At 39.2% G+C, this 14,151-nt stretch overlaps 4 protein-coding genes across 6 annotated transcripts; 1 reads left to right on the forward strand and 3 right to left on the reverse strand.

The window, feature by feature from the left end:
• Positions 1 to 60: 60 nt before the first annotated feature.
• Positions 61 to 2,650, reverse strand: BBOV_III006880 (Cullin family protein). The gene is made up of 12 exons (XM_001611767.2): positions 2,551 to 2,650; positions 2,433 to 2,516; positions 2,301 to 2,397; positions 2,086 to 2,265; positions 1,790 to 2,047; positions 1,589 to 1,753; positions 1,406 to 1,550; positions 831 to 1,370; positions 489 to 796; positions 351 to 453; positions 200 to 315; positions 61 to 165 (listed from the first exon to the last, which is right to left on the reverse strand). The coding sequence occupies exons 1-12, from the start codon at positions 2,610 to 2,612 to the stop codon at positions 85 to 87; spliced, it is 2,139 nt and encodes a 712-aa protein (XP_001611817.2). The 5' UTR covers positions 2,613 to 2,650; the 3' UTR covers positions 61 to 84.
• Positions 2,622 to 8,540, reverse strand: BBOV_III006890 (proteasome activator family protein). Its single transcript, XM_001611768.2, has 4 exons — positions 3,209 to 8,540; positions 2,874 to 3,173; positions 2,800 to 2,838; positions 2,622 to 2,763 (listed from the first exon to the last, which is right to left on the reverse strand). Exons 1-4 carry the CDS (start codon positions 8,438 to 8,440, stop codon positions 2,626 to 2,628), a joined length of 5,709 nt encoding a protein of 1,902 aa, XP_001611818.1. The 5' UTR covers positions 8,441 to 8,540; the 3' UTR covers positions 2,622 to 2,625.
• Positions 8,541 to 8,907: 367 nt separating this feature from the next.
• BBOV_III006900 (uncharacterized protein) lies at positions 8,908 to 10,623 on the forward strand. 3 transcript variants are annotated; one of them, XM_051767791.1, is made up of 4 exons: positions 9,001 to 9,096; positions 9,142 to 9,502; positions 9,539 to 10,373; positions 10,408 to 10,623. In XM_051767791.1, exons 1-3 carry the CDS (start codon positions 9,015 to 9,017, stop codon positions 10,212 to 10,214), a joined length of 1,119 nt encoding a protein of 372 aa, XP_051623789.1. In that variant the 5' UTR covers positions 9,001 to 9,014; the 3' UTR covers positions 10,215 to 10,373; positions 10,408 to 10,623. The 3 variants fall into 3 exon arrangements, with proteins under 3 accessions (XP_051623475.1, XP_051623789.1, XP_051623790.1); XM_051767401.1 differs by lacking the exon at positions 9,001 to 9,096 and having other exon boundaries at positions 9,176 to 9,502; XM_051767782.1 differs by having other exon boundaries at positions 8,908 to 10,373; positions 10,408 to 10,588.
• Positions 10,624 to 11,533: 910 nt separating this feature from the next.
• On the reverse strand, positions 11,534 to 13,599 carry BBOV_III006910 (uncharacterized protein). Its single transcript, XM_001611770.2, has one exon. The coding sequence runs from the start codon at positions 13,380 to 13,382 to the stop codon at positions 11,583 to 11,585; it is 1,800 nt and encodes a 599-aa protein (XP_001611820.2). The 5' UTR covers positions 13,383 to 13,599; the 3' UTR covers positions 11,534 to 11,582.
• Positions 13,600 to 14,151: the final 552 nt, after the last annotated feature.

Raw genomic sequence — 14,151 nt, forward strand, 5'->3', positions numbered from 1 at the left:
TTGAAACCATAAAAGTAATGGTTTAAATTTGACTAAATACGTAATGTTTTGTTACTAAAAGCATTAAAAAGAACCAGGGTCCAACTATGGTAGATATGTTACCATACCATCAGATACTGATAAGTACTCCCTCTCGGCTAAATTGTATATACGATCCAGGACGATCTGTACAGTTTGGTAATAGTATACCTAAACATACGTTTTCCGAAAGATGGGATAATTGGAGCAACAAGTCAGCACGCTTCACACTCTTCACTGACTTTAGAATCGACATGATGTTAGAATCGATGGCTGCATTGGCGTCCATTTCAAAGCCTACATTGTATTGTCTCTTATTATTCATTACATACCTATAGTGGGCGCCGTATTAGATATATGATATGTAGGTACCGCTTCAACAGTTACGTCAGTGCCATCGCTAAAGTCGGTGTTAAGCTCGATCATATCTCCCTCCTTTGAAAAGTCAATGATAGGATTACATAACTCACAAGTAATCTTAGAACCTGCTTATCGAGCAAAGGCTGTAGTATTGTCCTGGTAGACTCCTTGGACGTTCCCAAACCGGTAGCCACGGCATCTATTCTCATGGAGTTGCTATTAAACATCAACAAAGCAGATGCTTGAACGAGGTCACATAATAGTGTCTTAGTACCCTCAGGAGTGTCCAACTCTAATTTAACACGACTTAGCATACGATTAACTGTGACGTCCATATTGATGCTGGAGTTTTGCGATTGTTTAAATGATTGGATACTAGTTTCAAACATGTTGTACAGGTTAAAGCTTTCCGGATAATCTAAAAAGGATAATATACAGCAACATTGACATACCACGCAATGCCGGCCAGCTGCATTTCGAATACAGCTGAATGTTTGGATATGCCGGATTCTCACGATTTGTACAAGCCTCCTTTATCATGCGGCGGAGGCAAGCCGCATCATCAGATGCGATCCTAGATTCAATTAGTGAAAATGAATGATGCTCATTTTGTAAAGAACTGAGCTCATACAATAACCTCCGTGCAAGCTTGAACTTGTAACACTGGTAAAATTGCATTCGCCTGTCTACTAAATCCAATATTTCACAGCAATGACGTAATCTATTGTGAATGTCTTCACCCGAAATAATTACCATGTCCCAATAGTTCACAAAGTCTTTGATAAAATCTTGGCGGGTGCATATGATTCCTTTGAACGCCATGCGAATAGCGTTCGATATAGCAAAGTTTGGACCACAGCTATCTCCTTTCGGTGCTGTATTCTCAGTTGTAGCATCAGTTCCATCGTTTTGCTGAGATGGAACTGCAGTTTCTGTGTTCAACTGTCCGCTACGTGGATCGATATTACTTGAAAAGCAGTAGTCACACAACTCTGAATTAATTATCAAACCGAAACGCCATTTTTACCTTTGTACTTGAGCCAGTATTGCATAATGTCATCAACTGTACCCAGTGATTCTTGCATTTGTTGGATATGAGACCTTATTGAGTCAGCCATAATGCAAAATGAGCCTTCTAAAGTGTATAGCATATCATATATTAACTTGAGATCCTATATTAAGTTGCATAATTTAGTCCGCAATAACTTACATCTCTGGTACCATCACGGAGCACGCAAGTGAACTCATCCAACTTAGATATCAGTTCCTGTTGATGACTCTTCACAAGGGAGTCATATATACATGAACGTAAAGGTGCCACAGTTGACTTTGAAAGCCAACGAATACAATCATGCTCCTCTTGTTCCAAGCAGTGCTATATGCCAGTTACGTGTCAAAAGTCGAAACATACCTCGACTATGCTAACATAGTCAGTTAAATTGCAATCATTGATCCATATAGAAGCCATGCTGCTATAATATGTGTTAGCGCGAAGTATTATTTCGCTTTCCAAATCTGTTGGATTGTCCCGATATTCAACGTCGTCGAATAAATTAAACAGCTGGGATAGTCCATCTAACTCAAATTCGTCAACATCAGATTCAGCGCGTTTATCATCCAACATACGTAAAAAACGTTCGAATAGTTCAGAGCGATACTCGACAAATAGCTGATGTATAAAATGAATATATGTATCCATGCACATACCTTTTCCCGGAATATCTCATACGCCATATCACTGATGCACGGCTTCGACGCATGGAGGACGTAGAATCGATCTAAGTATGAAAACAGCTTGCATATGGCAGATACATAAGCCTTGTAACGTATCCATGTTTGGACTAGATTGCTAGATATAGACAATAGGTCTTCTCTCAAATTTGATACCTTCATATTTATGCTTTATATGACTAACAACTTGCCTGTCGTTCAACATACTGACGAAAAAGATCAGATAGAATTGAATATAGGTACTTCTCATAATTTCCATTATCTGATGTGCACATAGAATAGACAGTGCTGAAACAAATAGACAGGAATTACAAGAAACTAACGAGTAACCAGCTAAAAACTCTTCAGGCGTGAATATAGGCGCTATTCGTGCCTTTACGTCCATAGAATCCACAAATGCAGCGATCCTGAGCGTATCGATCAAAAGACAACGTAACACACCTAGATATATATTCGTCATAAAGCCCATTCCACCCATCATCAAAAGATACAGTATTATACATTGTTTAAATCATATTAATTAAAGTATGTAGGACAACCCTTGTATAACTCAAGCGTGTCCAACTGCTCGCGAGCGAACTTGTGAACGTGAACCCGAGACCAAGCGTCCATGTGTGACTTGAAAAAGTCCTGAAGTGTTTTTTGCACAGTACGCTGTTTATATATGACAATATGTTAGACGAAACCTACCCTTACAGTATCTGGAAAACGAGAAGCTCCGCAACTCGCCTGTGTATTATATAACGTAATTATGGGCATCTTACCAAAGTAGTCAGGGTATGAGGTAACCACTGAGGAACGTGATATGGCGATGTAGCAACTAGCGCAGCAAGGCCTAAAACACCCGCATTGGCAATGTCACAGTTGCTGTTCTTAACCAAGCCATAGAAACGCTCCGTCAGCTGGAGGTGTACATCATCACTGACAGACATTGTTATGGCAGTGAGAGCACTACGCGCATCATCCCGAACTTGTCGATCGTATAAAGCAGAGATGAACATTTCCAAAAGTAAAAGAACAACGTCAGTGTTGCGCAAATACATACACAAGTTGCGCTGCAGCATCTGAACAAGTATAATAATTACTTAGCATAACATACCATAGCTACCTGAATTGAATTGACCTTGGTTTTGTTAGATTGAGCCTTGCAAGTATTTTCCAATGTGCGAACTATAGACTCCACAGTATCGAGGTTACCACGGGAGTAGTATGGAGACATGGCAATGTTGTGAACAGCACGGGTAGCGACATCGCTGATGCTAGGGTTAGAGCTTGCAGTAAACCTTAAACAAAATTCTAAAAATTGAGACGTATAATTATGACCAAGGTCCTGAACTGGTAGCGACATTGAATACAACAAGCCAATAACAGATAAAAGCCCTTTAATTGATAACTCAGATTTATCATCTTGACATCCTTTAGTGGCTACGTTTTCAACCAATTGCGCTACACAGTTGTGCACCCGATCCTTGTATGAATAAAGCTCGTTGTACGCTAGGCATAAGGACACCATAAATGAACATAGATATCCCACCTCATCAACCACTTGCAGTGAGTCGTTGAATATAGCATATTCGGTTAAAATACCATTGCATAGAGTTTCAAATAAATCAGGGCACTGGGTAGTAACCTGTTGTAATAAAGCCTGGTATAACTTTAGCTGTTTCACAACAGCCAAATTTGTGCTGGTGTTGTTTAACTCACATGGATGCAATTTGTCAAGGCTCAAAGCAGCATTGAAATTTATCCCCAAATTGTATATAGGAATACATGCGGCACTTGAATATATACATCCATCTAATGCCAAACGAATGGCATCCATGAAATCAACAATGCGATCTAAAACAAGGTTTTCCATTTCAGTTTTGAATATGGGATGATATAAGCTCCAGAAGGTAACACGCATATCATCGGAACCGCGCAACGACGCTTTCATTAAAGCAGCTGATATCTCCGCAAAAGCACAATGATTTTCAAAAACAGTCGGAGGACTGGAAGAAAGTTCAGTCAAAACTGAAATTGCACCTTGGATGACGTCCACATATCCATTTTCAAATACATGGACAAAGTAATGGTACGCAACCAAATAATTCTGCATTGAAAAGGCCTTGGAATTGCAACTTATACGGTTGCGAGGCCAAGTGCGGTCCAGTTTAATCACACTGGTTACAATGGAGTTTGATTGTTTCACAGTAGAAGAATTGTTTTGCTTAATTGTGTCATGATTAATAGCACATAATGAATTGAGCATCACAGCGGTGTATTCCGGCTTCCACAAGTCAGCAGGGATATATTGGTGGAATTCGGTATCACTCAAACAATGATACAATCCAAACAAGGCAACAGTAACCACACAAGGATGTTTCGTTTTATGGTCACTAACCTCAAACAACCAAGTAACATAACGACCAATGCTTGTGGAAGGTATCAGATGACGGAATGAAACCAACAGTGCTGTCGCATATAGCTGGAAGCGCCAATGTGTCGCTGCCTGGACGTTTTTTAAATTATCATCAACCAGAGATTCCAGAATGGAAGCCATGGTGTCCTGAGTAATTGCAGTTGGAGGACAGTGCTCCCGGCAATTCAGCAAGGATAGTAGCAAATTGTCGTATTTGCTCATCAGTGAATCTTTGTTTGGCGCAGTGAGAACTACACCCAACAGGAATTTGCAGCACTTGCTAAAGAGGTACGGTTGATTAATGATGCGCTTGACAAGCGCAACTGATAGAATATCAGGTATACACGATAAACCTTCCAGAGACCGACTGCAACCATCTTGGGATCGAGGGTACAGTTCATTACCACGGTCCAGTATATACTCAATGGCATGGCTTTTAATACCGTAGTGTACAGAAGTCAATGGTTTAACCAGTTGCTGAGCATAATTAGAGACATCCTTATATTGGCAAACTGAACATTGTAATACCAAGTCCAGCAATTCACGGCGTTGGCCAATGCATTCATGGCCCATTTTACGAAGATTCAAACGATCATAATACCGCTCGTGTAGCATAAGAAGCCATGTCACTCGAGGAGCATCTTGCCAGAAACCTTTGTTGTTAATATCATGATAGAATGACATCCAGGCCAACATCGTGCTACCAGCGGTGATAGTGGTCCCTACGTGCGATTCTTGTTTCATTGAACCAACCAGCGTGCCATTATCCAGCAAAGGATTGCTGTCATGAAGAACGGCATCGCGGCATAAATATTCATCAATAACCTTCAATAATTTACAGAATATTTTCGTGACCATGAGATCGTTCGTAGCATCAATGCTACCGAACTTCTTCACGAGTGTCATGACGAAATCGAGAACAAATTGTTGTAAACTCTGGCTTCCTTCCCAATCTACAGGACTCACTTTGGGCAATCCTTTGACAGAGGTGTCTCGATCATCAACAGCAAAGTGTTTCAGACCTCGTAATAGATTCTTGCATATAGTGCAAGCACGACTTAGTTTTACATATGTCGTAAACGATGGGTCGACTTCTATGTTCAACTCGGTGTAGTTCTCTGGCTTAGAGGGTGTTTCCATGCAAACAACATCCTTGGTCAATGATGTAACTAAATTCATTGCGTGCCACGACAGTTCCATAGCACAGCAAAACTCAGCATCGGATGGGATATGCCAATTAACATCACTTATGTGCCTTAAATCGCACTTCCCTTTGCGGAATTGTGCGTTTCTGGCAAACCAGGGAAGATCCCACAGTAAAAGCCCTGGATCTAATACGTTATCCGAATGGTTAACACACTTTAAATCAACGAAGTATACACCAACAAGTGTATCAATGCACCGTTGAAGGAACTTGGCAGACATCTTGAAAACACCTTTCGATTTATCCCCAAAGCCTACTTTAAGGATATACCTTAACTGCTCCAATCGTGGTATCAAGTGTACATTAGAACGGCGAACAAGACCAGAAAAACAACCGATATACCAAATCAGCTGCGTTTCACTAACTCCGCCAACAGACATTTCTACCTCTCTCTTAAACTTTGCAAACAACTTGTCAAATGACAACTCCATAGCATGTGCACTGTTAGCATAACTTAGGCTAGTTGCTATTGCAACCATGTACTTCAGTGCATCCTTTCGGAAAGCATTGTCGCATACCCAACGGAAGAACGTTTCACATATCGTACGTAAAGTGTATGAATCCGTTTGGCAAAGTACGGTTACCAGTGCCGAACGTGTCAAAATATATGTTCCCATATCAACTGCATTCATCAATGAATCGGAGCCTGAATTCGGCCTGCAGGAATTTTCTGCTAGCTGTAACATTGCAGCGAACCAATCCTGGCACCAACATGACAAGTTTTGTGTAATATATTTGCGCATGTTAAGCAACGCATCAAAGGCAACCATTGCCTCGTCCAAATTATTTGTCGTGTGTAAAATAACCATATCACGCGAGAAGTTATTTTCGGCATCATCAGGAACTGTCATGGATTCACATGGTTGGAACATAAAGGGCCTGATGTCGACCAAACTGTTTTCTAATTCCAAGTTGTTCAGTGTTGTCTCGACATCAGAGTTTTTAGCATCTAATTTCAAGTACATCGACTTCACAATCTCTGTCTTTGCAGCATCCGATATGTCGACGTCAGTTAGATCACGGCATGGCAAGTGCGAAAATATGACGTTCACAAGTGTTAGTGTCTGACCCGTTTTGAATGGATCCGAAGCATCTATGCCTTTTAGGACTATGTCAAGTAGGGGTAATAACGCCTGAGGAGTAAAGGTTAATATGAGAGGTGTTAGCTGCGCAAATAGACGCAAAGCACCCAGCATTTGATGAGGCTCCGTCACGCTTTCACTGGATAGTACCAAATGGTCCAAAGTATTTACCAAGGTTTTGTCTGGCAGCATATAACACAACCTTTTAAGAGCATCCTCATACGAATATGCAACGTGTACATTCTTGGAATACATGCCCTGCAAAACAAGAGGATAGAATAACTCTACAATAGCCACGTCATTGGCACGCGTTAAATGGAAGTTACGCCCATCTTTCGTTATACCAGTAGCAGATGATACTACCTGAGGTGTCGCTCTTTCGCGACATATACGCCGTGTATAGCCCAGTATGAATTGTCTAACAAATATTGCTATATTCGACGACCATTTGCCACCATTGGATGGGTGGGTGTATGGATAAACAGCACTGACTAATGCGGTAACATATTCCATTATTGAACTGGAAAATGAACCGTCCTGGAGATGTGGAGTATCAAGAGGAAACAAGAGATAACTTAAAAATTTGCCAAACTTCTTGCAAAGATTCAACGGCTTCTCTAATAAAACTGTAAACTCCCCAGGAACTGATTCCTTATACTTAACTACCGTTACCATGTTTGGTATACCCATTGCTGAATAAAGGATGTGAAATAGGTATGGTAGCCTCTCGGTTATAGCTTCCGTTATATAAGGGTTGCCCGTAGCCCAACCAAATTTGAGAGCCCTTACAACGAAACATATCATCATCGAATTCCAAAAGTTGACCTTGTCTTCGTTAACCAAAGTCCACCATTTAAACAACTCGCCTTCGACATATAGACGATATAGTGTTGAGTTTGGACACATTAAAAGAATCAAACGAAATTTAAAGAAAATGTCATTAGAACGCAGATCTATTTGACTAATATCTCCCAGTACGGCTTCCACTAAACGCCCACCTAAATCATCTCTGAAGAGCCAAATATGACGTATAGCAGCTGCAAGTCGTACCATTGAACCTATAAAAGCCTTTCTACGTTGGTAACTTGTTACCACTGATGGAGCCTCAAGGTTGTTATTAAAAACCTGCAGCAGCACATCAATAGAGATAAATCTGAATCTTTCGCAAAGATATTGATGGCTCTCTAAGCTATTCACCTCCCATACAGTAGGCACATTCTGACGCAAGGTTTGAAGCACGGTAGTCAAAGTATTTATAGCCCGAATCTTGATCAGTAAAGTGATTCTATTCTGCGATGTTACGATATGATTCAAATCATCAACAATTTCAGGAGAATACAATGATTCTAACTTAGACTTATCAGCCCCAAATACATCGTAAGTGCCCAGAAGCCACAACCTTTGACAGTATTTACTCAAGTTGTCGAGGTTGGAACCTTCCAACAAGCGCCTCTCAGATAAGGCATAATGGGATAAGCGTTCACCATAACTGAGTAGAACTACCCAGTCACCAGATACCCAGGAAGCATCGATCAACTCAAACACCTCATCGTACTCGCAATCCCTGGACGATTTGACGAACGCGGGAAGTGCGTTGTCGATCTCCGCTGAAATACGGTACATCACACCCCTTTTAAATCCCATTGTTTTTATAAGTGTGTAACCAATGGCAACTTAAGCCCACAATGGTTATAGTGGCAGAGTGATTCTACTTCTTGGAGAAGCTACTACTAACTTCCTGGGGGTAGTAACGGGTTTAATCACAGTATAGTACTGCTATCTATTTTATATTCTCACTTTTGATGGTATATAACATTAACATTGTTGAAGATGGCGAATTAATGTTGAGACGTGTTTTGTGTATATACGTCAAAGATCTACTTGCTGTGTTTTAATATTGGTAAATTAGTCGTGTAATCATATATCTACTAGTTATCTACTATGTTTACGACTTTTGTTCCACATGATGCATTTTATACAATACACATGAGAGCAATTGACTCGTAATACAAGAGGTCATTTTACTGATGTGTTCAAACATCATTCGCATCGTTTTCGGTTTACACATTTCAAATTTTAGATTATATATGTATTCTCCATGGACACATCTAATGTCCATAATCGATACAGTGGTTGTCTTACGATACATAAGACTCGTTATGTGCATCTGTGATACATTGATGACACTGTAGCTGGCACATAACACCCAAATGCTCATATGTCACAACAAAGAAATATGGGAAAGGTTAAGTCGTTTTTCAAAGTGCTTTCTTGCCCCAAAAAATCACATAACACAAAAGGTGAGGGGCGAAAGCGTTTACACATTAAACTAAGTAACCCAACAGATGTTAAGAAAAATAAAAGTGACATTGGAGCATCAAATATCGAATCTGGAGATAATTTTAAAGAGGTAACAGTGGAGAATTTTTCATTCTCTACACCAACTGTCGCAATCGACGTCGTGGAGAATCATGGTACAACAGCGTTTGATGATCCAAAGCATGGATTAGACACAGATATGCTGTTATTTCAACGACAATGCGCATTCGTACAGGCTTTGTGTAATACAATTCGATTGAAAGTAAGGCATAACCTTATTGTTGCACTAGTCTGCTTACACCAAAGGACGAATAAGGTACATTTACTTAACTATTTTATTAAGAAAGTCGTTTTTGTATTGAAGAGAAATCAGGAAAATATTGCAAGGTATGTATGTGCATTCGTATCGCTACCGAAATACAGGTTTGCAGTGATTGCTATTAGACAACATAAATTGAGCTCAATAAAATACCAGGCCATCCATGGCGCGGTAACAACCATTTCCCAGATAGTGTTATGTAAGCAATATAAGCTAAAATATCAAGGATTAAATGCCCTTGTATTATATGGTCGAAATAGCAAGTTCTCTTGTACTGCTCTTGAGAACAAAGTAGTGGTAACTAACCATAACGACTCTAAAGTTCAGGCAGGTCGCAAAGCAGTGTGTGAATCGTTATCAGTTTCGGTCGACGGCAATGTTGCAAATGTTAACACGTTAGCTAACCCACTTACATCTTATCTAAATGAGAACGAAAAGCTCTTGCATCCCACAAAGAATAACCAATCATGTGCTAACTTAATGACGTTCACCAATACATCTCAAATCAAAATCAACTCATGTATGAAACCCACAACTTCATTGCCTAATTCGCCGCCCACGGACATATATTCAAGCGAAAATGCTATGACTAAAAAGAATATTGGTTATAATTTGTTTCAAAAGGCGATCAAAAACATCAATTTTTCCATGCCTGCAGTAGTAGAGCAAAAGGATAACCTCATATGCGACCTGGAATTTTTTACCGCTGAACCTTATGCATCATATGTCAAAAAATCAATGAGATACTCGAATAGTCAAGACCATGATAACCATTTGTAAGATACTGAAGCGCGTTTCATTCAGCCCAAAGGCTATTGAACGTTTGGAAAAGCTCGCCAAGAGTTATATGAATAAGAATCTAGTTATATCAGTAACAGGCGGAGGTTGCTCTGGATTCCAATATCATTTCAATCTTGTAGAAGATACTGGAAAACTGAGGTTTGTGATAACAAATGATAAACATGTGTAATAGGTGCATATTCGACCGTGAAAAGTGTATGAAGGTCTACAGTGATGATCCCAGTTTGGACCTTATCGCATCTTCCACCATAGATTATGAAGTGAATTTGGTTGGTTCTAAGTTTGTGTTGAACGACATTAAAAACGTCTCTAAAAGATGTTCTTGTGGTAACTCTTTTGACCTGAAAGATTAGGTATACAGTAATATATTTGCTATGGAATGACCTTATATGCGTTAGATAACTGAGCGGTAATCATGATATTGACATTATTTGATTTGCATAGTATAATGGTACAAAGACAATTGACAGCCAGGTTTCAGTGCTATTTAGAATCCACGTGATACAATGGAATCATTAATAGTATATTGTATCCACCTCTTATGGGTTATCCGTTCCCCATACAGTTTTCAAGAAAATATAATGTTAAAGTTGCTTGATATACGTACAATAGCACCATAGTTTATATATGCCATAGCAATGCAGTTTAGATGTTACATGTTATTCCCATTTTGATCAGTCCCATGATCCCCATCTAACATATCAAAAGGTCTAGCACGATAATTGACAGATTATCTACATCAAATAGTGTTTCTATAGGTTTACAACCACCATTACTAATGAGTACCGTGGTGTATATTAAAATATGCCATAGCCCAATATTTCATATGATTCAGCTATTAATGACATTTCTGAAAAAACAGTCGTAATTGGTGGTTCATACGTTTGCAACTGCATAATAAAACATATACTAAACTGCAAGCAGCTATACCATTCTTTTGTGATGCGTACGGCACTCTGCTAAATGCCCAATATACATATGGATTCTTTGGATTTCCTTAAATGGTATTTCTATTGAATCACATTTTGAATTAATGCATTGATATATTATATGAGGTTATATGTTTGGCTATGTTGCTTGCAAGTGGTTTACACTAATATCTTTCTTGTTTATCGATAAACTCGCCTATATCTATGAATGACAGTATACATTGATGTTACATAACACCACCGAAAGGATTGTAACCAGTGCTTACCAACTCTACATGAGATGCTAATGATACATGCATTACTATACTATGGTCGTTTTCGATTTCTGATGAAGGGGTGACTATTTTTACATCTTCACGTACTAATGACTTATTGACTACACCCCATGTATATATTACTACAAAAGTAATCTAAAATATTAAAATTCAACATCTTCATACTCTTTAACGACCTTCGACCATGATTCAGGCAAATGGTCGAGAACAAATGGTGATTTGCTGATTGATTTGGACAGTGATATTATCCGTTGGATTTCGGCAAGATCAAAATCTTCTTCTAGACTCTTCAAAGCACCAAGAAGTCTCTCTAGAATATGAATCCGAGTTATTCCCTTGCTCTGGAGCACTGAATCGTAGGGTTGGGGTGATGATTCCACATATCGCAATACACCACTATCCTTGGATGATAAAAATGAAGTGTAATCCGAAGGTTCAGGCAACATGCCCATGTAACAAATGCCTGTGTAGTAGAATATAAGCTCCTTTGGAGTGAATTTCTCAATCTTGGTTAACATCCCAATGGCACTGCGTACCATAACATTACGCAACCTGTCTAAATGTTCCATCGGCAATTCGTTACACTCACTCTCACTTTTATGTAGTTGGGCTAGTCTCGCCATACTGCTGGGCTCAAAGAAGGGAGTGTTGCGCTCTAAATGTGGTAAAAGTGACTCAAGTACCTTGCCCAACATACCAAATCTGGAAAATGCCCATATAGATCTAGCCAAATGACGATGGAAGATGTTGTTCACAAGCAGCGGGTTTCTCAACTCCTCTGAGACCATATTGAGGTATTTGTCGTGAACTACCCCAAGGCGGCATAGGCTACAGACATTTGCCAACTTGTTAGACATAGGGGTTTGGTCATGCAGTTCCATTATTCGGTGCATCAAAATTGCGATTACTGGGAAATCGAGCTTGGCGGAATCCCTTTCTGCACGTTCCGCAAAGACACCCACCAGATCAGAGACTTCATTTGAATCGAAACTCTGAAGCTCGAATTCCAATTGTGGCAATATTGAATCCCCACCGAAATTCACCAAATCATCACACAGCTTCTTCAGACCATTGCATCGTATGCCAGATGTAACTATAGTCCACGGTTTTAGTATAGAAGCCCGGTACTTCTTCAAGTCCAATAATTCAACATCAAGTGGTGCTTGATGAGATTCACCTTGAAGTACTTGAGCTCTTTGCAGTATTCGTGATATGTTTCTCACAAGACCCAAACGATTTAGCACAGTTATAGAACCAAACACATGTTTATCCTGTAGACGTTTAAGTGTCTCTTTATATACCTTTAAATTGCGTAACCCCTGAAGTTGAAGGCAAGTATTCAATAGCTGAACGCAGTCCGAGGCAGTGTAATCCACCATGCGATCAATAAATGTCTCTATCAATGAATCCTCGATAGCACGCTGTCTGATAAATGCGGGCAATTTTGAATATGCGATTGCAATTTGGAGAACCACAGAAGGTGGGAACTTGTGGGCGTTGTATGCCACATTGTGCTCCAGATGAGGCAAGTACGTTTCCTTAATAAAGTTCCTCGGTATGGGTTGCCTAACTACAATATTTGTATCTGTATCCTTCTCAGTAACAGACGTAGATGTGGATCCAGATGTATGATCCTCATTGGACTTATTCGGTTGTACATCGGTATTCTCGGCTGTGCGTAGTGAAACAAATTTTCGGACATGAATACATCTATTTTTAAGGCGTATATCTTGTGCCCCGATGTTCTGGCGCAAGGAATCTATCCTTGAAGCTGACAATCTCCTGCACGAATCATCAATATCACCTTGCCATATGGAAGTAAATCCATCTTTTCTCGAAAAAGACGTAACATTATCACATATATCCGATCGTATAGATTCCCTATGCAGTATATTATAGCGTACGGCTTTTCCAACGGTACTTTGCTTCCACATTGTATGCATCACCGATGAGACTCGAAAGAAGCGACATACATACAATTCATTTCGAATAATTATACAATTTCGTTCCCTAAAACATATTTAATGTGCGATAGTGTGTATAGAAATAATAACACATCGTTCGATACTTCCACTACTAGGGTAATATGATGTTATTTGTATTCCATACACATCCAAGCGGAACAAATGGAGTCAATATATAACATAATAATTAGAATTAGTACATACACAACACGTATAATACAAATGATCCCAGTTTTTACGTAAATATATAGTTTTAATTACAACAGGAGCTGAGGTTACCTACGGCAAAATCTTAAGACAAACACCATGTAGTAGTCCATGAATTTGTAATCATATTTGTTCCTGTTGATATCAACTATTCTATGGAGTTATCCTTGATGGTTAGCAATTTATGGTTTAACAGACATCCTTGAACAGGGAGAAGTAATTCTACTAAAATCCGTTCAAATATTCGATAGAGGTCATGCAAAAAGCAATAAAAGAGATATATTGGTTTATTAACTAGAGTAGTTTGGATAAATAGTATTTTATGCCATATATTTACGACAATACCATTCTATTATACTATAATGAAAACGACGAATAAGACACAATTCCGAGTTCAAGCGGCATATTTCTATAAATTTTGCGTAGTAAACAAAATGATTAACATGTTATATAGACCACAACACATTAATAATACGTCTTGGATTCTGGAACTCATCAGAGATGTGGTATTATGTATAACACACAGTTCCATCATATATAT

Source organism: Babesia bovis, chromosome 3 (assembly GCF_000165395.2).
Source record: "Babesia bovis T2Bo chromosome 3, whole genome shotgun sequence".
Lineage (NCBI taxonomy): Eukaryota > Apicomplexa > Aconoidasida > Piroplasmida > Babesiidae > Babesia > Babesia bovis.

Bases quoted from the DNA above. Each gene is read 5' to 3' on its own strand.
- BBOV_III006890 (XM_001611768.2), bottom strand. From the start codon at position 8,440: ATGGGATTTAAAAGGGGTGTGATGTACCGTATTTCAGCGGAGATCGAC. The intron at 3,174-3,208 runs GTATGTTATGCT...ATACTTGTTCAG, and splicing joins ATTCAATTCAGGTAGCTATG to ATGCTGCAGCGCAACTTGTG. The intron at 2,764-2,799 runs GTAGGTTTCGTC...ATATATAAACAG, and splicing joins GTTTTCCAGATACTGTAAGG to CGTACTGTGCAAAAAACACT.
- BBOV_III006900 (XM_051767782.1), top strand. From the start codon at position 9,015: ATGTCACAACAAAGAAATATGGGAAAGGTTAAGTCGTTTTTCAAAGTG.
- BBOV_III006910 (XM_001611770.2), bottom strand. From the start codon at position 13,382: ATGCATACAATGTGGAAGCAAAGTACCGTTGGAAAAGCCGTACGCTAT.
- BBOV_III006880 (XM_001611767.2), bottom strand. From the start codon at position 2,612: ATGTATAATACTGTATCTTTTGATGATGGGTGGAATGGGCTTTATGAC. The intron at 1,551-1,588 runs GTAAGTTATTGC...AACTTAATATAG, and splicing joins TCCGTGATGGTACCAGAGAT to GATCTCAAGTTAATATATGA. The intron at 797-830 runs GTATGTCAATGT...TATCCTTTTTAG, and splicing joins CAGCTGGCCGGCATTGCGTG to ATTATCCGGAAAGCTTTAAC.